We start from the raw sequence: 23,334 nt of genomic DNA on the forward strand, positions 1-23,334 counted from the left end.
TTTTGGAAAACTCTATTGTGTATATAAGAGAGAATGAAAATAAAAAAGGTAAACAGGGTGGTGCCTGTGGGTCAAAAGAGTAGGGCGCCAGCCCCATATGCCAGAGGTGGTGGGTTCAAGCCCAGCCCCTGCCAAAAACCACAAAAAAAAAAAAAAAAAGTAAACAAATCTCAGAATTATCATGAATTATTGTGAGAATGAAAATAAAAAAGGTAAACAAATCTCAGAATTATTATGAACATTGTTTTGTCTTTATGACCCCCGAAAGGATCTTGGGGACCACTCTTTGAGAACCACTATTATATGAAAGTGGAAAAATGGGGGGGCATAATAGGAGGAAGATACAAGTTTAGGAGGATCATTGCACTTTTCTTTTTTTTTAAGAGGGAAGATTTTATATCATGCAAAGGAATGGGCTTAGAAAGTGAACTGTTCTGGTAATAGTTATTTTTTTTATTTTTATTTTTTTGTAGAGACAGAGTCTCACTTTATGGCCCTTGGTAGAGTGCCATGGCATCACACAGCTCACAGCAACCTCCAACTCCTGGGCTTAAGCGATTCTCTTGCCTCAGCCTCCCGAGTAGCTGGGACTACAGACGCCCGCCACAGCACCCAGCTATTTTTTTTTGTTGTTGCAGTTTGGCCGGAGCCGGGTTTGAACCCGCCACCTTCGGCATATGGGGCCGGCGCCCTACTCACTGAGCCACAGGCGCCGCCCCTGGTAATAGTTATTAAAGAATATAATTCAGCTAGTAATTTTTTTCTTACCTTTTGCAAATGGTATAAGGGAAATAGCCTCACACCATGAAGTGTTTCCTTGTTCTGCTTTTACACGAAATTTGGTTTCTTCAAAAACATTCACTGGGGGTAAAGGAAAGCTGCATTCGGTACCTGTGACATGCTGACACTCAGGCAATCTTATCCAATTATCCGTCTCAGGTCTTTAAAGTAAAACAGCAAAAGAATGTCAAATATGTTTTCTAATTACTAATACTATAATATAAAGCAAGGATAAGTAGTCATTTTTCTACTTGAGTTAATGTCCTGAAAAAATTTTAGTATATAACCCATACTGTCTTTTGCAATGCATATAAATCAAGTTATTATTTATAAAATGGCACAATTTAGGCATCTAGTTAATTTTTTTTTTTCTTTAGACAGAGTTTCACTATGTGGCCTTTGGTAGAGTGCCGTGATGTCACAGCTCACAGCAACCTCCAACTCCTGGGCTTAAGCGATTCTCTTGCTTCAGCCTCCCAAGTAGCTGGGACTACAGGTGTCCGCCACAATGCCCGGCTATTTTTTGGTTGTAGCTGTCATTGTTGTTTGGCAGGCCTGAGCTGGGTTTGAACCTGCCAGAACCAGGTATGATGATTCAGACTTCAAAATTTTTGTGTATGTCAAGCCCATCAACCTCAAGCCCGGCAGAGAAGCTGTCTTTTGAGAAGGCATTTTTGTCAAGCCCTAAATCATGAGCTGATTTATTTAGTTTTTATAATATTGCTGATGTTATTTATTTATTTATTTATTTTGCGGTTTTTGGCCGGGGCTGGGTTTGAACCCACCACCTCCAGCATATGGCATTGGCACCCCACTCCTTTGAGCCACAGGCACCGACCTATTGCTGATGTTATTTTAAGGATGATTAAAAATTAGAAACTAGAGATGATATCAAGATAATTTTGTAAAAAAAAAAAAGATAAAAAAAGATAATTTTGTGCCAACTCAAAGACAAGTCTTATTTTTCAAAAAGGAAACATTTAAAAAAAAATTTACCAAAAATATATACAAGAATATGAGACACGTCATTCCTGGTTGGTTTCCCTTTTTATTTTACCTATCTGAGGCCTGAAATCAGAGCTGGTGTTAAAAATACCTGAATTTAAATAATCAATCTTAAAAATCTCTTTCACATCAGACTCTATTTTTAAAAATCTAGAAACTCTTACTTTTATTTATTTTTTTGCGAGATAGTCTCACTGCGTTGCCCAGGCTAGAGCACCATGGCTAGCCTGTCTCACAGCAACCTCAAACTCCTGGGTTCAAGGGACCCTCCTGCCTCAGACTCCTGAGTAGCTGGGACTACAGGCGCCCACACTGTGCCCAGCTAATTTTTCTATTTTTAGTAGAGACAGGGTCTTGCTCTTGCTCAGGCTAATCTTGAACTCCTGAGCAAAAGCAATCCTCCTGCCTTGGTCTCCCAGACTGCTAGGATTATAGACACGAGCCACCACACCTGGCCTATAAACTCTTTGTATACACAGAAAACCTTATTGAAAATGTAAAACTTAATATGGTTTCAACCCAAACTCACCCTTCTGTCTAGCTTTCCTGTTCCAGTAGATGTGGCTGCATGCTCTATTAAAATGGCTTCTGTATAGAAGGAAGCCCCTGCAGTGGCGCCTACTCTATTATTTTCTTAAAAAACCCTCAAAACGCTAAATAAAAAACTGTTTCACATTAGCACAGAACAAGGTTTGAAATATGAATATGTAACCGATATAATACTGACTCCATAACACCAGTTTAATGATAGAACTTCATGCCGTCTTTGTGTCCCCTGTTCACTGAGGAATTCAAAGCACCCAGAAGAGTATTTGGTGTGAAAGATATTCTGTCTTTGTTGAGTCAAAGAATGAATGCTACACGTTACAGACCACGAGAAATTTTAGATATGAGTTATAAACACTGCCGTTTTAGGTCAGTTCTAGAGGCACTGGACTCACGACAGTATATTTATTCATCTGTTTTTCATTTAATACCAGTGGTATATGTTCTCTGTTCTGAGAATCATTAAAAAATACCCATCTGCTGCTGATTATTAATCTCACCTCAATTGATCACTTACTCTGTGTCACTTCCCTGGGCACTTTATACACAATTATTCAAAACTCAGAACAACCTTCTGAGTTATTTTGTTATTGGGGTGCCCCATCCTAGTTTGCCTGGGGGCAGTCCTGGTTTAAGCTCATCTAAAATTAAATGCTTCTTTTTACTCTCCAAAGTATCCTGGTTTGAATGATAAATTCTATGTGGTCATATTAGTTATCATCTCCATTTAACAAATAAGGAAACTAAGACACAGAGAATAATCGGCAGAACCAGAAACATAAGCTGCCTGGTTCACGGCCACTCTACATTATTAACATTACAAACTTGTAATCTGCCATTATTTCATTGTTTATAAGCCTAGCAGAACAAAATAAGGAAAACAGTGAAATGCATTCAACGCTGAAGTCAGAATGGAAGGGTAAAAGACTAGAGAATTTAGTGTAAGCAATAACGTGTGAGGGAAAAGAGTATGAGAACTTTTTTTTTTTTTTTTTTTGAGACAGGGTCTTATTTTGTTGCCCTCAGTAGAGTGCTGTGGTGTCACAGCTCACAGCAACCTCAAACTCTTGGGCTCAAGCGATTCTCTTGCCTCAGCCTTCCAAGTAGCTGGGACTATAGGTGCCCACCACAATGCCTGGCTAGTTTTTCTATTTTTAGTAGAGACGAGGTCTCACTCTTGCTCAGGCTGATCTTGAACTCCTGAGCTTAAGCATTCTACCTGTCTTGGCCTCTCAGAATACTAGGATTACAGGCGTGAGCCACAGGCCTGTTTGCTCTTTATGATGAGAGTAGCTTAAAATAGGGGTATCTGAAATAACTCCTGCCCCGCCTAAAAGAGCTGTTCATGAGAAACTTCCCAACTAAGGCAAAGAACAAAATGGGCAACAAAACTCAAAATTCAATTTAAAGAAAATCTCTAGAGATAAAAAAAAATTTTTAATGATCAATTCTGACACAAGTGGGATGTGCGTGTTTATACATATATGCACACACACAATTACTGAAAGCATGACATTAATATACAAGTTTCCATAACAACTGGAGAACAACACTGTGACTGACTGTAATCAAAGCAGCAGGATCCGGGTTCTGGATGGAGGTCCTAACACTCTACTTCTTCAAGGCCTGCTTTTCCTCGAACAGGGGAATGTGGTTAGCAGACAGGACCCCAATCTAGGAGGCAAAGTAGTATACTTCCTGGGCTGTCTTCTCTCCCATGTTCCTTTCTTCTGGAACAATCCCACCCCCATCTTCTTCAACTATTAACAGAAAGTTACTTGTAAAGAGGAGGCATTAAAACTCTATGAACTCTGAGTCTTTGGAAATTTTACAGGGTCCAATATATTGATGTTTATAAATTGTATCTAAAATTTAAATGCTCTGTATGATGAAGGTAACAGGAAAGCCTGGGCGGGGGGAACGGGGGGAGACTGGTGGCCTATCCACAACCTTGGACAGGCCTTTTGTGATGCTCCCCCATATGCCCTGGGCCAGGGTGCCTGTGATCCTAGTACTTTGGCAGGCTGAGGCAGGGAGATAGGTGAGGCCAGGAGTTCAAGACCAGCTTGAACAACATAATGAGACCCTGTTTCTACAGAAATAGAAAGATGGGCCTGATAGATTGCTACATGCCCATGGTCCCAGCCACTTGGAAGGCTAAGACAGGTGGATCCCATAAGCCCAGGATTCTGAGGCTGCAGGGAGTAAGGATGACATCACTGCAGTCTAGCTCAGGCAACAGAGTGAGACACTGTTTCAAAAAAAAACAAAAGACAGAAAACAAACACATGCTCTAGTTCAGCCCCCAATTTATATTTAAAGAAGCTGGGGTGGCACCTGTGGCTCAAGGAGTAGGGCGCCGATCCCATATGCCGGAGGTGGTGAGTTCAAACCCAGCCCTGGCCAAAAAAAAAAAAGAAGCTGGAATATCTAGAGCAGAGAAGGTACGGCTGGGGATTAGAGCTGAATATCACTCTGGTTCCCAAATCGCTCTTGCATCAACACCCAAAGATGAATTTGTTTCTCTATTTAAAGAAATGAAATTACAAAAGTCACACAAAGTAGACATAAAATTTCTAGAAAATGGAAAAACCAAATGCTTCCCAAATCTGAAAGAAATTATGGCGTTAAAATTACAGAAATCATTCAGGTCATTCTGGCAAATCAATAAGTTACATACATTTTATAATCTGCTGAAAAAGTCGTGTTCCTGACGGACTCATGGCTCCTGTTCCACTTTAGCGTAACACTGTCATCTATGATGTTGACCTCTAAATTTTGAGAGCAGTTTAGATTTATTCCACCTACAAAGGCAACAATGATAACAAAAGATAATTATATAAACACTACACAGATATTTTAAAAAACATTATTCTTCCCCTGTTATCTCTGATTAAAGGATGAACACATCTAAATATGTTCAAATATAATGAAGTATATTTTAAAAATCTAAAAAAAAAAAGAAAATTGCTTTCAGCACAGGGAGGCTAATTATGTTTCTGCACATGAGGGAGCTGGAAGAAAGGTTGAGTTTTCTCATCTATGAAAAAGAGCCATCTTTTAATTGAAAAACTGTCTCTGTATAAAAATATAATTTTTTCCTTAGTGTTAGAAAGGAAACTGGTACTGGTATAAAAGGAAACTGCTACTGGTATAAAAGATATGAGGTTTAACACTTAAAAGCCTCAGTCTGGTTTCACATTCTATGTTCTCAGACATAGAGAATTATGAGGTGTTATGTACCAATAAACCTACAAGTAAAAAAAAGTCACAGATCAAAAATGCATTTAATACTCCAACGAATCCACTGTAAAGTCAAAAATCATTAAAGTAGAACTATCATAAATTGGGGACCATGTGTACTTGATATACTCAGAGAACCGAACAGATGTGATTTCAAAGGTAACAGCTGTGACCAGGAACACAACCTTCACGTAACAAAATCGAGAGACAAATGTATAAATATTTGTGGCAGCCAAGCCCTTCAGGAACCTTTAAAAGATCTTGCCAGCTGCACACATCAAGTCCAAACCCTTCTGTTTATTTTTAAGGACTCCCATCTATCAACCTACTTTATTTCTTACTACTACTAACCCAAATCTTCTACCCATTAAATGATTTCCCTTCTTATTTTTCTTTTCTGCCCCCTCCAACCTGCAATGCACTTCTCTTCCTCTCTGACTACCCAAATTCTCCCCAAGACCCAGCCCAAGTTTCACCCTTTACAGAAAACCTTCCCTTAATACTGCGGCCCACGTAGATGCTGCTCTCCTCTTAACACTCGAAATATATCAAAATCGGTATCACTCAAATTCACATTTAAGTAGATGTACTTAGTTCTCAAATACTCGTTGAATGCAAGATGTCTGTTTTTGTTTTGAGGTAAAATATACAAAACACAAAATTTATCACCTTAACCACTTTCTAAGTGTACAGTTCAGTACTAAATACATCCATAATGGTGTATCCATTGGTTGATCCAATGGTTGATCCAATCAACCATCACCATGATCTATCTTCATAATTTTTTTGTCCTGTCAAACTGTAACTCTATACCCATTAAACAGTAACTCCCCATTCCTTCCTACCCCTAGCCCGGGGTAACCACTGTTCTACTGTCTGTCTGTGTGATTTTTACCATGTTAACCACCTCGCACAAGTGAAATCATACAGTTTTCATGGGACTAGTTTATTTCACTTAGCATAATGCTCTCAAGGTTCATTCATGTTATAACAAATGTCACAATTTCCTTTCCTTTTTAAGGCTGAATAATATTCTATTGCATGCACATACAAAATTTTGCTTATTCATTCATTCATCAGCCCATGGACACGTGGGTTGCTTCCATGTTTTAGCCATCATGAATAATGTTACTAAAAACACAGATGTACAAATATCTCTTTGAGACTCTGTTTTCAGTTCTTTTGGGTATTTACAAAGAAGTAGAGCTGCTGGATCATATGATAATTCTGTTTAATTTTCTGAGGAACTATTTTCCACAGCAGCTATACCCTTTTATGGTTCCACCAACAATGCACAGGGTTCCAACTTCTCCACATCCTCAGCAACATGTACTTTATTCTTTTGAGTAGTCCTCCTAATGAGTGAGGTGGTATCTCTTTATAGTTTCAATTTGCATTTCTCTAATGATTAGTGATGTTGAGTATATTTTCATGTACTTTCTATTCATTTGTATAAATGAATTTTTCTTTGGAAAAATGTCTATTCAAGTCCTTTATGCATTTCTGTATCAGGCTTTTTTGAAATTGTTAAGCTTTAAGAGTTCTCTCTACAATCTGAACATTAATCTCTTATACACAGTTTGCAAATGTTTCCTCCCCTTCAATGGTTGTTTTGTTTTGTTGACAGTGTCTTCAGTTTCCTTATCTTCTCTTTAGTTGTTCTTCCCACATTTGAGAGAGGGGCCACTGTTATGTAGAACTGTCTATTTCTCCCTTTAATTTTGTTAGTTTTACCTTTACATGTTTTGACAGTTTGCCATTAGGAGCATGCATGTTTATAACTGTTACATTTTCTCACTGTATTAAACCTTTTACTAATATGTAACATCTTTCTGTGTTTCTTATAACCTTCTTTTGATTTAAAGTCTACTCTGATAGATACCCCTGACATCACAGCATTACTATTTGCATGGAATACCTTCTTTCATCCTTTCATTTTTCAAGCTGTGTTTTTGGATCCAAAGTGAATTTCTTTCTTATTTTTTTTTTGTAGAGACAGGGTCTCACTTTATGGCCCTCGGCAGAGTGCCGTGGCCTCACACAGCTCACAGCAACCTCCAACTCCTGGGCTTAAGCGATTCTCTTGCCTCAGCCTCCCCAGAAGCTGGGACTACAGGCGCCCGCCACAACGCCTGGCTATTTTTTTTGTTGTTGTTGCAGTTTGGCCGGGGCTGGGTTTGAACCCGCCACTCTCCATATATGGGGCCAGCACCTTGCAGACTGAGCCACAGGCGCCGCCCCCAAAGTGAATTTCTTGAAGACAGAATATAATTGGACAAGTTTTTACTTACTCTGCCTATCTATACCTTGACTGGAGTTTAACCCATTTAAAGTAATTTCCAATAATGAGGGACTTTGTCATTTTGCTACTTTCTATATACCCTATTGCTTTTTACCCCTCATTTCCTGCATTACTATCTTCTTTTGCGTTCAGCTAATTTTTTTGTAGTGAAATGTTTGAATTACTTTCTCATTTTCTCTGTGTATATTTTATAGCTATTTTCTTTGTGATTACCATGGGTATGATATTCAATGTCTTAAATTTTTAACATTCTAATTTACACCAGCTTAACTTCAACAATATCCCCAAAACTCTGCTCCTTTACAGCTATGCATATCCCTTTTAGTTGATGTCACAGAATCACATCTTCATACACCGTATGCCCCCAAACATAACTAAATAAATTAATCTCTTAAATTATGGAAGAAAAAATGCTGAGCTACAAGCCTAAGTTATAATACTAGCTTTTAAACTAGTGTTATTTTTATTATTATTTTTTTTTTAATTTTTTTTTTTGGTTTTTGGCTGGGGCTAGGTTTGAACCTGCCACCTCCGGCATATGGGGTTGGAGCCCTACCTACTGAGCCACAGGTGCCGCCCAGAATTGTTGTATCTTTTTGCTGAATCGATCCCTTTATCATTACATAATACAATGCCTGTTTTGGGGTCTCTTTTTGCAGTTTTAAAAGGGTGATGCCCCGGTTTTGTTTTCATTACTAAGAATTGCCTTGGCTATACAGGGTTTCTTCTGGTTCCATACAAAATGAAGAATTATTTTTTCCAATTCTTGAAAGTATGATGATGGTATTTTAATGCAGATGCACTGAATCTGTAGATTGCTTTGGGAAGTATAGACTTTTTTTTTTGCGGTTTTGGCTGGGGCTGGGTTTGAACCCGCCACCGCCAGCATATGGGGCCAGTGCCCTTCTCCTTTGAGCCTTAGGCACCGCCCAACATTTTGACAATGTTGATTCTTCCCAGCCATGAGCATGGTATGTTCTTCCATTTGTTAATATGTTATGCTAGCGCTTTTCTTAGGGTTTCATAATTTTCTTTTTTTTTTTTGTAGAGACAGAGTCTCACTTTATGGCCCTTGGTAGAGTGCCATGGCCTCACACAGCTCACAGCAACCTCCAACTCCTGGGCTTACGCGATTCTCTTGCCTCAGCCTCCCAAGTAGCTGGGACTACAGGCGCCCGCCACAACGCCCGGCTATTTTTTGGTTGCAGTTTGGCCGGGGCTGGGTTTGAACCCGCCACCCTCAGTATATGGGGCCGGCACCTTACTGACTGAGCCACAGGCGCCGCCCAAGGGTTTCATAATTTTCTTTGTAGAGGTCCTTTACCTCTTTTGTTATGGATACCCCTAGGTATTCCATTTTGTTTGAAGCTACTGTGAAGGGAATTGTGTCCTTAGTTTCTCATCTTGGCTGTTATTGGCATATACAAAGGCTACTGATTTGTGGACATTGATTTTATGATCTGAGACACTGCTGTATTTTTTGATCACTTCCAAGAGTCTTGTGGTTGAGCCTTTGGGGTTCTCTAAGTATAAGATCATATTGTCAGCAAAGAGCAAGAGTTTGACCTCCTCTGCTCCCATTTGGATCCCTTTTATTTCCTTCTCTTGCCTGGTTGTGGCTAGAACTTCCAGCACCATGTTGATCTTTTTGACTTTTGACAATAATACACCTCAAACAGCGACTTTTTTTGGTTAAATGTATACGGGGACAATTGAGTTGTCAGGATCTGTATGTCCCTCTCTCTCCCTAGACGTGGAGGTTTTCAGCTGTTATTCATTACATAGTTTTCCAAGCCTTTCCTCATCTCTTCTCTTTCTGTAACGTCTAAACTATGCATTTGTTCACGTAAGTCGTATATGCTTGCTTTTCTCTTTTTCGTTTCTCTGACTAGGTGATTTTGTTAAATTTAAATTTTATATTTTATTTTATGAACTCTACTGTGACTTGGAAGTGACCGGGTAATTTCAAATGATCTGTCTTCAAGTTCAGAGATTTTTTTCTTCTGCTTGATCAAGTCTGCTGTTGACGCTCTTTGCTACATTTTAAAAATTTTATTCATTACACCGAGTTTAGCTGTAAGATTTCTGTTTGGTTCTTTTTCATTAGTTTAATCATTCATATCATGAATTATTTTCCTGATTTTGTTGTATTGTCTACCTGTATTTTCTTGTATTTTGTTTAATTTCCTTAAGATCATTAGTCTGAATCCCCTTTAAAGCAATTCATTAATTTCATTTTAATTGGGGTCTCTTACGGGAGCACTTTTATCCTTCCTTTGGTGGTACCATATATCCTTGTTTTCATGTTTCTTGTGCCTCCACATCAGTGTTTGTGCACCTCTTCCAAACTATAGAGTAGCTTTCAAAGTTGGGTTATACTGTGGTTTTGAAGGGTGTGGTAGCTGTTTGCCAACAGATACAGTGGTAGAATATCCATGTAGGTTCACTATCAGTAGTAAAAGGGCACCTCAGTAGCCTAGGCTGTAAAAGTTAGTGGCAACAGTGGAGTAGGTTGTTAATGTCCTCAGTTTAAGGGCTTTGGGGGTTCTATTCTCATTTTCACCATAATAAGGAGAATTAGACGAGGGTATCCCTCCTGGCGCCAGGTCTGACATGGGCTACAAGCAGCAGAAATGGCTCTGGATTCTAGGTGTAGGTGCTTGAAATGGCTCTGGGGCTGAGATTCCAAGGTCGGGATCCTATTGTGGCACCTGGTTCTTAAGGTGTAAGTGTGCTGTCTGTGGCAGGGTTAGATGTTGGTTGCCCACACAGCCAGGATCTGTGACTCTGAGGCACCCTGTGGTAGCTTAGGCCTGGGGGCCAGGTTGTAGCTGTGATGCATAGCTGAGGGTTAGGGCACAACACTGGCCTCTCTAATTTAGGGAAGATGAAGTGCTCTGGAGGTTTGGACCTGATAAGCAGGGTATGGCTGCAATTTGGTATCCTGAGCCTATAGTGCTAAGTGACAACTGAGATCTCAGGGGATGAAAAACCAAGTAATAGGGGTGGTGCCCGTGGCTCAAGGAGTAGGGCGCCGGTCTCATATGCCGGAGGTGGCAGGTTCAAACCTAGCCCCGGCCAAAAACCAAAAAAAAGAAAAACCAAGTAATAGTGACTCTAAACCCCGAAACGGCAGGGCACAGCAGCACTCGCAACTATGAGGCCATGTACAGTGATAGCAAGTACCCCAGAATGGCGAAGCACAGCTGTAGTTTGGGCTGGAGGTGGAGGAAGAAGGAACAGCACAGTGATGACTCTACTTTCCCAAGGAGAGGAATCTCTTAGCAGCCCAAACTGTAGGAGGCTACTAGTCCAGCTACAGAGAAGGAGGATACTAGAACTTTTTGGCCAGGTATTTGTTCTGCTTCTCTGGGACGTGGACCAGTATGTCAGCTCAGCGTGGAATACCACCTACAGTTCCCCAGGTGGTAATGTGCACCTTCAGCTCAGACCTGCATGGAGGGGGGCATGACTTTCCTGGGCAGCTCACTGTTTCCTTGGAATACAGGGTGCCACTTCATCTTAGGCACTGGGGTATATGAGTGCTTTGGGTGGCCAAGGTACTGTTTTTCCAGGAGGCAGGGTATTGTTACAGATCCAGCCAGGAATAGGGAGGGTGGTAGGTGGAGTGGCTCTACCTTCCCTTGGCCCCATAGGGAAGGGCTGCTCATAACTCACTTTGGGATGTTAGGCCACTGGGCTGGGGTGGTTTGGTGGTGGCTTAGCCTCAGGGATGAAGGGGAGCTGCGGCTACAGGACTCTGAAGCAAGACACACTCCAGCAGTTGTTCCAATTCCAAGATGGCATATCCTGGTAGCTGGGTGGCCCACAGCGGGTGGGGCACAGCATTCACTTCTTCTCTGGGAGGAGCACAGTTACGTAGACAGCTCCCTCAGCTGGACTCAGTGTCCATGAGGAACGGGGGTGGGGGGGTGCCCAGTAGTGAGATCAGCAGGTGTCCAAGGAATTGACAGGGATCCCTGGGATCCTATTGGTTGCTTCCTCACCATAGGGAGATGTTCCTCCTGGTTTCCAGCTGATCACAGTTGGGGAATGGGGTCGTGGAGGCCTGGTGGTTCCTTCTGTTCTCTGGGTGGCCATCTCACATTCTCCTGCCCACCAGGGTTTCTGTTACTCCTCTGACGCACTCTGGCAGTTTTAGTTATTTTCGTTACAATGAAGTTGTTTATTTGTTGTTCTGGCTGTCTTGGGGGGAGGGGAGATGAGCACTAGCAGCTTCTAGTTGGCTGCCTTGCTGACATCACTCTCCCAGATAATACAGTTTTTGGCTTTTTTATTGTAGGCTATTTCTGTGCCAAGGATCATCCCAAGGTGTAAACTTAATGTCTTTTCTGAGCCCTTTCCTGGGTATGTGCAGCCATTTTCTAATGTTCCCCATATATGTAGTTGTTTTTCTTTCTTCTTTTTTTTTTAATGCTCTTCTTTAATGTTCTTCTTTCTTTTATTTTTTTAATGCAGTTGTTTTTCAATGTCCTAGTCTTCAATGTCTGGCTCCCAAATGTGAAAGAAGAGGAAATGAAGTGGGGGAGGGTACCAGTCCTTTAAGTTCCCTGGGGAGGACATGTGACAATGGGGGAAGGTGTAAAAACCATGACTGCCCACTTCTTGGTTCACACTTTTGTGATCAGAAGCAGCAATCAGAGCTCAGATTCCTGATATTTCAGTGATGGGTTTCTTTCTATGCCCGTGGCTATTGTAAGTTGCCTGCAGATTTCTCTAGTAATATGTGCAGGGGTACCTGGCAAGGGCTAAAATGTGGGAGAGATGGGTAGCTGGTACTGTGCTAGGAGTTGAAATTGACCAAAATCAACAGCAATTTACCAATCAAACCTTCCCACCGGAAGGTACAAGCCTTGGATAGACTCTAGAGTTTCAAAATAGTTACATCAGACAGATCCTGCCAAAGCAATTGTAGCTGGGGGACATGGATTCCTGGTGCTTCTCTCCTCCGCCATCTTGCAGAATCCTCAAAAGAGGTACTTTAAATACAAATTTCCAGCCATATTTTAAGTTCCTTAACGGCAGAGTCAGTATAGCTGTTGATTTGTATTTTTCAGAGTACTCAGCATAACAGTAGGCTCACAGGAACTTAAGTACCACAAACAACTAATCTATCATTTGGCAAAGCTATAATTTTTTAAAGACCAGCTTTTAAATTTGTTTCCAACAATATTTCTAGCTTTTACTTCTCCTTTAGGACTATCAAGTTATTTCCTTGCAAACTTATTCTCCCACAGGGGTTCTTGTGGAGAACTTTCTTTTTTTTTTTTTTTGTAGAGACAGAGTCTCACTTTATGGCCCTCGGTAGAGTGCCGTGGCCTCACACAGCTCACAGCAACCTCTAACTCCTGGGCTTAAGCGATTCTCTTGCCTCAGCCTCCCGCGTAGCTGGGACTACAGGCGTCCACCACAACGCCCGGCTATTTTTTGGTTGCAGTTTGGCCGGGGCCGGGTTTGAACCCGCCACCCTCGGTATATGGGGCCAGCGCCTTACCGACTGAGCCACAGGCGCCGCCCGTGGAGAACTTTCTTAGTCAGGACTGCTTCCTCTACTTTCCACTTACATAAATAACCCAAGGTCAAAGAAGAGACAGTTGAGAAAGTACTTTCTCAAAAATAATTTTTAATTTAAAGAGGTGCCCAACAGGTCTCCTTATCCTCAGTTTTCTGATTCACACTTGGGGTTCTGTGAAACTTCATTTCTGAACAGAATACATCCCCTTATCCCACTCTTTTTTTTTTTTTTTTTTTTTTTTGAGACAGTCTCACTTTGTTGTTCTTAGTAGAGTGCTGTGATATCATAACTCACAGCAACCTTATACTCTTGGGCTCAAGCAATCCTCTTGCCTCAGCCTCCCAAGTACCTTGGACTATAGGCACCTGTCACAACTCCCGGCTAGTTTTTTTTAGAGATGGGGTCTTGCTCTTGCTCAGGCTGGTCTTGAATTCCTAAGCTCAGGCAATCCACCTGTCTCCACCTCCCTGCTGGGATTAGAGATGTGAGCCACTGCACCAGGCCAAGCCCACTTTTCTTGATTCCCATTCTGTTTGTTGGAATTTATAGATTCTGTGCAGCCAGAGGGCAGCAATTAGGTTTACGGGGGTTAACAAAAGATCTGATAGCATTTGCAGTATTTATAGTAATCTGTCCAAAACATTCTAATTCTAGTAATTCTGAGCCTTATGATGATCTGATGGAGCAGAGCTGGGTGTGTTCATAGGGGAAAAAAATTTCCTTTACTGCTGAAGGAAGGAAGGAGACCCTGAAATTAGAGGCATTTTGGCATTTGGGAGGCCAAGAAATAACTGATAAGTGGACGGGAACTTGGAAAAAGTTTTTTAACAGAATTTTAATTTTCACAGATTTTGCTCTATCAGCATTAGCAATTTCCTTTTACTATTTCATTTTACCCTTTAGCATGTAAAGGGTATAGATGGACATTTAATCATATATACAGAGTGTGCCAAAAATATATATTTTAAGAAAGGAAAAAACTATTAAAATTGTAATATTTGATACATACTGATAATGAAAGATGAATACAAGTCACATTTGACTTCTGCAATTACAAGAGGTCCTCAAAGTGGTTACCACCAGCGTCCACACACTTCTGATAACAGTGAACTCCTGCTTGAGCAACTTTGACGTGTCCACCTGTATCACTGCATATGCTATTTCTATTTCTTCCTGAAGTACAGCCAGTGTAACTGGTTTTCTATAGTGTAACTGGTACACCACATCCTTTAAGGTCCCTCATAATTATACCTCCAAGGTGGTGGTATTTCCACAACATTCTCAAATATCAAATACCACTTGGAAACAGTACTCCACTCCTTGAATGAAAACAGTGTTTCTACCATTTTCTCTGCCTTTCCTTGGTAATACCAACATTCATTTAACACCACCTTTTGAGCAAATGTCACGCTACATGTTGCTACCATAATTCAACTTCGAAAAGTACATAATACATAGATAACATCACTTTAAATACATATACATTTTTTTTTTGGTCCCCCTCTGTATGTGTTAGTGTGTGTATATATTTATATTTTGGTTGCTTCAACCTTTCACCTTGATGACCAGAATGGTTTACTATCTTTTAAGATCCAAACATAGACATCCATTCAAATTTTATTTATGTAAAAAATTATTTATACAAATTATTTTTTATATAGAATTTTCCTTGTATATTTCAGATTATTTTTCTTAGTCTAGAATCCCAGAATTGCATTTACTAGGTTAAAAGGTATAAATATATATATTTTTTAAAGATAGAAATATTTTTATAACTTCTGAAAGAGCAATCTGATTTCAAGTTTGAGTTAATATCTCATTTAGTTTTGAATTGTTATTTCTTTGGGGGAAAAAGTGGAGTAGTTCATTGAAAGATACTGATAATTAGGCCCTTAATATATTGGTGGATAATCAGGTATTTAAATTCTTTGGCCCTTAGAAAAACAGTCTAAATCTGGTTAAGTCCCAGGCCTACCAGGCTAGAACAGGGTTTGATTTCCCACTCAGCCACTGTATGGCCTTCAGCAAGGTACTTAATTGCTCAGTGCCTCAGCTGCCCCATCTGTAAAATGATAATCTACATTTCAGGCTCTATGCAATTGTGAAAGCTAGGTGAGTTTATACCTTTAAAACACTCTGATTAGTGCCTGGCATGAAGCTAAGTGATCAATAAACGCTAGGTGCCTATAAATTATATTTCAGCATCTCTCCTCTAACCTAATTTAAAATTAGTAATAATTTCTTTTCTTTCTTTTTTTTTTTTGAGACAAAACTCTCACTTTGTTGCCCATGGTAGTGTGCTTTGGCATCACAGCTCACAGCAACCTCAGACTCATGGGCTCAAGTGATCCTCTTGCCTCAGCCTTCCAAGTAGCTGGGTCTATAGGCACCCGCCACAACCACCTGTCTACTTTTAGACGGGGTCTAGCTCTAGCTCAGGCTGGTCTTGAACTCCTGAAGGCAGGCAATCCACTCGCCTCAGCCTCCCAGATGCTAGGATTACAGGTGTGAGCCACTGCACCTGGCCTAATAAAAACTTTTTTTTGGGGGGTGGGGGTGGACAAGAGTCTCAAGCTGTCGCACTGGGTGGAGTACTATAACATCACAGCTCACAGCAACCTCAAACTCTTGGGCTTAATCGATTCTCTTGCCTCAGCCTCCCAAGTATTTGGGACTACAGGCGCTCGCCACAACGCCCAGCTATTTTTTTTGTTGCAGTTATCATTGTTCTTTAGCTGGCCAGGGCGGGGTTCAAACTCTCCAGCCTTGGTGCTACCGGCAACGAGTCAATAACTTCCTTTTTTTTTTTTTTTTTTGCAGTTTTTGGCCGGGGCTGGGTTTGAACCCGCCACCTCCGGCATATGGGGCCGGCGCCCTACTCCTTTGAGCCACAGGCGCTGCCCGCCAATAACTTAATACACATCCACCTGTGTATTAAGTATCAATTTTACACAAAAATTCTAGAGAAATTCTTTTTACATCAAATCAAACATAAGTCTAATGTAAAATTTTCATTAACAAAAGACTTCAAAGAAATTACCATGGGTTGCAACAGGACCCCTAGTATCCACAAACTGCAAACCGTCTTTGTGGAAAGTGAGAAACAAGCCCCACACGCTGCATGGGTATATCATCTAAGCAAACAGTTAAATGTTTTGAACCAAATGGCAGCCTCTAAGACCTCCCACACCGCGGCGCTGAGATGTTAGCCTCTTTTGGCTTTGGGTACCCCTCACTACAGAAGTACCCCGCTCTCTCCCATCAACCTCATAATAGTTGCCACTTGCCCTGTGCATCCTGGCTAAGTATTAAGAATGGCAGCAAAATAGGTGGCCCTCTGCCTTGTCATTTTATTATTTTTTTATTAGACTGTACGAATCTTAAGGGCAGAGAAATTCTTATAACACTTATCTCATTCCCACGTGGGACTTGGGCAATTGTTGACAAATTGAGGAAATGCGTTTCGGGAACTGCCTCGTTTGTTATCAAACGGGTCAGCGGAGCTGCTAAACTCCAGGCTCTTGGGCATAGGCACCTTCCTGGGGGTGGGAGCCCGGGGCAAGGCCTGACGACTCTTGGCCGAAAAGGTGTCCCCCACCCAGGCACCGGTACACTGACTTCCAAGCTAGCGGCTTGGAAAGATGTTGACCATCACCTTCTCCTGCTTTATTTTCGAGCCCAAGTTGGGTTTTAATCCGAGCGCCGCAGCTACGGACCCCAACTGCCCCGACGCAGAGGACCAGGGGTGTCCCAGAGTGGACATCTGTCCGCCTCCAGTTGTCCAGGCTTCCAACGCCGCGCCGCAGCCAAGCCTCGCGCCCCAGCCCTGTGCCGACATCCTTTCCCCGCGTCCCATCTCTCACCTCCGGCTGCGGGCAACACCCGTGGAGTCCAGGCGACCAGCACCAGGGCTGTCGCGCCCAGGAGGGCGAGCATCGTCCGCAAGCCACCGCAGGCCCCTCCAGTCACATCCTGGGACCCCTCTCGCACCGCGGTGGAATCGCCGGAAACCACCGCGCCCCGGGGCGCGCCCCGGCCCTCGGCGAACGCGCAGTACCTCCCGCGCACAGGCCTGGGAGATCGGCGCCCGCCCGGCCTCCGCCCGGCGCCCACTCCCTACGGCTAGAGACTGTTCACGCGCGACCCGCCCTCTCGTTTCCGGAAGGCGCGTCTAATCAGCGGCCTTGACCTTCGCTAGTGGGCGGCGCGGGGCCAGTGCGCCTGCGCGGCCCCTGGGTCCCCCTTCTTGTGCTCCAGCGCTTCCAGCTGTCCACAGGCGCGGCTGCGGTCAAAGTCGGGTGGTGGCTGTCTTGCCCCTCTCCGCCCCGGTTGCTCGCTGACCCAGGCGCTTCGGAATATTGGGAATCCCCAGCGCCCTGGGGCCATCGGAGGCTGAAATGACGAAGTCACTGAAGCGAGCCAGACCGTTCCCTGTGTGCAGAGACCTGGGGCATCGCAGACGCCAGGGGGCGCTCGTCCTCGGGGCGACCAGGCCCCTCGGAGGGCCCGGGGACGACAGCTGGTGGGCTCCAGGCCGGCGGTGTTTTTGATCGCCGACCTTTATCAGTAAACTGTGGGAACTCGATGCTTAACTGAATATCTTAAGAATTATGTGAAAAGACATCGTGAAAATACGCAAGATAAAATTTAAAGGATGAGAAATGAAATAAGCAAATACTTAGTTGTTTATGATAACCACAGAACTTATGTGAAAATAATTCAAAATCTAAGCTGTTGGCACTGTATGTTGAGCCTTAAAGAAATGTGATGCGGGAACTGAGTTACATAACATACAGCTGTCACTTTGGCAACTTCGTGTAACCTTGGATTATAGAATAGCCTTTTTCCCCTTTAACTTCATTGTTTTGTAAATTGTGGTGAAAGACTAAAGGCGAAGCGGAGATCTTTCTCCTTTGAATGGATTCTCAGGGTAGATTAACTTCCCTCTTGCTTCTGCCAAAGATTTTATGGCTGTCACATGGTCTAAGATGGAGTGTTGGGTATACCTTTTCTGAAAAAACGAAACAAATTAATCAAACTGCTGCAATTCATAAACCAGTCTTGTACGGAAAACGTTATCCTGCTAAACTTGTTTCTGATTTAACTGAGCAAGCAAGCAATCATATGGTAAAATGAATCTTTGTAAAGAACACGTTTGAATGTCTACTTAAAAATCATTGTATAATTTATATGGCATGAAATTCACCCCTTTTAAAGGAACAACGATTTTTAGTAAATCAAAACAGCTGTTAGACCTCATTTAAAAAACCTTTGTCACTTCATGATTCAACAATTTGGGGGGTCCATCTGAGTGGGTTAGTACTTTGTTTAAAGATGTCATAGCTGGGAAAACACCACACGAAGATTCATGGACCCAAATGGAATAAAATTCCTGGTTGTACTAAGTCATGATCATTTTAAAAGCCTTTCCAAAGACTCTTGTCATGTTTTTATTAAAATTTCCTTTTCCCGTTGTCCAAAAGTTGCTCTTGCAAACTAGTTGTAATAGGATGCATTTTTATATTTGGAATGATGAGCTCAAAATGACTGAAACATTTAATCTGAAAAAATTTTTTTTTTCCAGTTTATGGCCAGGGCCGGGTTTGAACCCGCCACCTCTGGCATATGGGGCTGGCGCCCTAGTCTTTGAGCCACAGGTGCCGCCCCATCTGAAAGATTTTTAAACACATTGCTGGGGTGGCCATGTGTTTAAAAATATTGTATAAAAACACATATGCCGGAGGTGGTGGGTTCAAACCCAGCCCCGGCCAAAAACCACACACACACAAAAAAAATAATAAAATAAAAAATGATTAACACATTGCCAATTCCCCCTCCCCCATTTTCCTTAGTGGGCAGCTAGAGTATTTATAGATGCGCACAACATTTTTATGGGGAAAAATTCAAATGGAAATATGTCCACATACATTTTAAAATGCAAGAATTTCTTTTGACTGTCTCTTTTTCTTTTCTTTTTTTGTAGAGACAGAGTCTTACTGTACCGCCCTCAGTAGAGTGCCGTGGCGTCACACGGCTCACAGCAACCTCTAACTCTTGGGCTTAAGCGATTCTCTTGGCTCAGCCTCCCGAGCAGCTGGGACTACAGGCGCCCGCCACAACGCCCGGCTATTTTTTGGTTGCAGTTTGGCCGGGGCTGGGTTTGAACCTGCCACCCTCAGCATATGGGGCTGGGGCCCTACTCACTGAGCCACAGGCGCTGCCCAACTGTCTCTTTTTTATTATAAAGGCAGTTTTAAGGGATTTAGTGGTTTATTTTGTTATTATTTATTTATTTTAGGCAGAATCTCACTTTGTCACCCTGGGTAGAGTGCTGTGGCATCATAGCTCACAGCAACCTCAAACTCTTGGGCTCAAGTGATTCTCTTGCCTTAGCTTCCCAAGTAGCTGGGACTACAGGGGCCCACCACAATGCCCAGCTATTTTTAGACATGACATCTTGCTCTTGCTCAGGCTGGTCTGGAACCCATGGGTTCAGGCAATCCACTGGCCTTGGCCTAAAGTGGGGTGGGAGGAGTGCTAGGATTACAGGTGAGTCACTGCCCCCAGGCTTTATTTTGTTTTTTTAATGTCTGCTAAATAAACATGCTTATGTGAGCCACTTGTTGAAGAAAAAAAATCAATATCTGCAAAAATTTACATAATTCATCTTTAAATTGACAGTATGGTATTTGCATGACACAAAAGATTTTATTGATCTTTTATCTAAAGATAGAATTGTATTTTAATACAGTTGAATGGTATTTTTTTTTGCTCTTATAATTTTATTTTATTAAATTAATTGCCGCAATGGACTTGTTCCTGTGTTTAGGATGACTGAAAAGGAATGAAGGGACATTACATGGGTAAACTGAAGTGCCATTTGCTACATTCCAATGAACCTTAATACAACATACATATATAAATACATACAGAAAAATTTGCAAGGTAAGAGCTGGGGAGGGGGTAGAGAAGCTAAGTAAAGGCAGCATTATATCCACTTTACAAGGGAGAGCAGAACTGTATAAAACTGCATCTTCTTTATTCTGCATACTTTAATTCCAAAATAAAAAAACAATACACAACATCCACTTGGTCAAACTCAGGCGGGAATAGGGCTTGAGACCTTCCTGCCTTACACCCAAGGACAGTCAATTAAAGAAAAAACCAGACATCAGCAGAGGAAGCCAAGTGGGACATGGCCACTCAAAGGCTGTGGGAACCATGGGTAACACTATACAGAGGGCAAAATGCTTCTAAGTATAAACTCCTAATCTACTTCTTCCATCGAGATGCATCCTCATCACCTTCAAGGGGTGGGATTTCATCAGGAACAGCAGTACTGGGTTTCTCTGCTGTCACTTCATCGTCATCAATGCCTAGGCCTAGCTTGATCATGCGATAGATGCGGTTGGAGTGGGTCTGGGGATCCTCAAGGGAGAAGCCAGAGGAGAGCAGTGCAGTTTCAAACAGCAGCACCACCAGGTCCTTGACAGCCTTGTCATTTTTGTCCGCCTCAGCCTCCTCCCTCAGCGTCTCCACAATGGGGTGGTCAGGGTTTATCTCCAGGTGTTTTTTGGCCATCATATAGCCCATTGTGGAGTTGTCCTGAAGCACCTGGGCTTTCATGATCTGCTCCATGTTGGCTGTCCAGCCATAGGTACTGGTCACGATGCAGCAGGGTGAAGACACAAGCCTATTGGAGATTTTACCTTCTCGACTTTCTTATCCAAGATTTCTTTCATGAGCTTGCAGAGGTTCTCAAACTTTGCCTTGCTCTCTTCCATTTTCTTCTTCTCTTCCTCATCCTCGGGTAGCTCTAGGCCCTCCTTGGTAACTGAGACCAGGCTCTTCCCATCAAACTCCTGGAGCTGCTGCACGCAGTACTCATCAATGGGCTCAGTCATATATACCACCTCAAAGCCCCGCTTCCACACTTGCTCCACAAATGCAGAGTTGGCCACCTGCTCTTTGCTCTCACCAGTGATGTAATAGACGGACTTCTGTGTTTCCTTCATGTGAGAGACATACTCTGACAGAGAAGTCATCTCATCTCCAGACTGGGAGGTATGATAGTGCAGCAGCTCAGACAGGCGTCTCTGGTTAGTGGAGTCCTCATGTATTCCAAGCTTCAAATTTTTAGAGAATGCCTCATAGAATTTTTTATAGTTCTCCTTGTCTTCTGCCAACTCAGAAAAGAGCTCAAGGCACTTCTTAACAATGTTTTTATGAATCACTTTCAAGATTTTGCTCTGCTGAAGCATTTCTTGGGAGATGTTCAGGGGCAGATCCTCAGAGTCAACCACACCATGGATGAAGTTGAGATACTCTGGTATCAACTCATCACAGCTGTCCATGATGAACACACGATGGACATATAGTTTAATGTTGTTCTTTTTCTTTTGGTTCTCAAAGAGGTCAAAGGGAGCCCGACGAGGGATGAAAAGCAGTGCCCTGAATTCCAACTGACCTTCTACAGAAAAGTGCTTGACTGCCAGGTGGTCTTCCCAGTCATTAATGAGGCTCTTGTAGAATTCTCCATACTCCTCCTGGGTGATGTCATCAGGGTTTCTGGTCCAAATGGGCTTGGTTTTGTTTAATTCTTCCCGATCAATGTATTTTTCCTTAATCTTCTTGGTTTTCTTTTTCTTATCCTTACTGCTGTCATCCTCCTCATCTGAGTCCACATCTTCGATCTTGGGTTTCTCTTCATCATCTTTATCTTCGTCTTTCTCACCTTTCTCTTCTTCTGCCTCATCGTCGCTGATTTCCTTCTCTCGTTCCTTCTCCAAATAAAGGGTGATGGGATAGCCTATGAACTGGGAGTGCTTCTTCATACTTCTATGACCTGCCTCTCTTCTAAATACTCTGTCTGGTCTTCTTTAAGGTGGAGGATCACTTTGGTGCCCCTGCCAATGGGCTCACCATGATCAGCACGCACAGTGAAGGAACCCCCAGCAGAAGATTCCCAAGCATACTGTTCATCGTCGTTGTGTTTTGTGATCACAACCACTTTCTCTGCCACCTGGTAGGCAGAATAAAAGCCAACACCAAACTGCCCAATCATGGAGATATCTGCACCAGCCTGAAGAGCCTCCATAAATGCTTTAGTACCAGACTTGGCAATGGTTCCCAAATTATTTATGAGATCAGCCTTGGTCATACCAATGCCTGTGTCCACCAAGGTCAGAGTTCGTTCCTGAGGGTTAGGGATGATGTCAATTTTTAACTCTTTACCACTGTCTAACTTGGAAGGATCTGTCAGGCTCTTGTAACGAATCTTGTCCAAGGCATCAGAAGCATTAGAGATCAACTCTCGAAGGAAGATTTCCTTGTTGGAATAGAAAGTATTGATGATGAGCGACATAAGCTGGGCAATTTCTGCCTGAAAGGCAAAAGTCTCCACCTCCTCCTCTCCATGGTGCACTTTTTCAGTCATCTTGAAGAAATAGATCTATAAGTACTAGTAATCAGGTGGGTCGGGGCTATCAGACTCGCACGCAACACCACAGCTACACAGGGATGACTCAAGCAATTGAATGGTATTTTAATAAAATTTACCACAGATAAATTACACAGATGTGACAACCTGTAGCAACTACTTTGTGGACTTTAGTTTCAACTTATTAACTATAATCATTTATCTATGAACGAAGCATGAATTAATTTCCCACATAGTGCTAGTTCTGTAACCTTAACTCAGAACCTTCCTTCCCCCCTTCATTCTAGCCGAAATGATACATCAGAGGTTACACTTGCAATTTCTCCATATAGCATTTTTACTTGATACAAAAGTTGCAAAAATCATAAGAGAATTCCTGCGCACCCTTAGCCCAGATTCAGGGCGGCGCCTGTGGCTCAGTGAGTAGGGCGCCGGCCCCATATGCCGAGGGTGGCGGGTTCAAACCCAGCCCCGGCCAAACTG

At 42.4% G+C, this 23,334-nt stretch overlaps 1 protein-coding gene and 1 pseudogene across 4 annotated transcripts in view; both read right to left on the minus strand.

Moving 5' to 3' along the window:
• Window positions 1–17,620, minus strand: part of IFNAR1 (interferon alpha and beta receptor subunit 1) — a 148,385-nt gene extending 130,765 nt beyond the window's left edge. For all 3 annotated transcript variants that reach the window (XR_008374879.1, XR_008374878.1, XM_053564567.1), the window contains exons 1-3: window positions 17,276–17,620; window positions 5,012–5,135; window positions 769–941 (exon numbers count right to left, since the gene is read on the minus strand). Coding sequence is in view for 1 of the 3 variants with exons in the window: in XM_053564567.1 (XP_053420542.1) it covers window positions 769–941; window positions 5,012–5,135; window positions 17,276–17,348 (370 nt within the window). In the remaining 2 variants the exon portion in view is untranslated. The remainder of the gene's footprint in view (window positions 1–768; window positions 942–5,011; window positions 5,136–17,275) is intronic.
• Window positions 17,621–20,281: 2,661 nt separating this feature from the next.
• LOC128567353 (heat shock protein HSP 90-beta-like) lies at window positions 20,282–22,886 on the minus strand (annotated as a pseudogene). Its single transcript, XR_008374880.1, has one exon. The product of XR_008374880.1 is annotated as a heat shock protein HSP 90-beta-like (transcript).
• Between the last annotated feature and the right edge of the window lie 448 nt (window positions 22,887–23,334).

This window comes from Nycticebus coucang, chromosome 16 (assembly GCF_027406575.1).
Source record: "Nycticebus coucang isolate mNycCou1 chromosome 16, mNycCou1.pri, whole genome shotgun sequence".
NCBI classification, from domain to species: domain Eukaryota; kingdom Metazoa; phylum Chordata; class Mammalia; order Primates; family Lorisidae; genus Nycticebus; species Nycticebus coucang.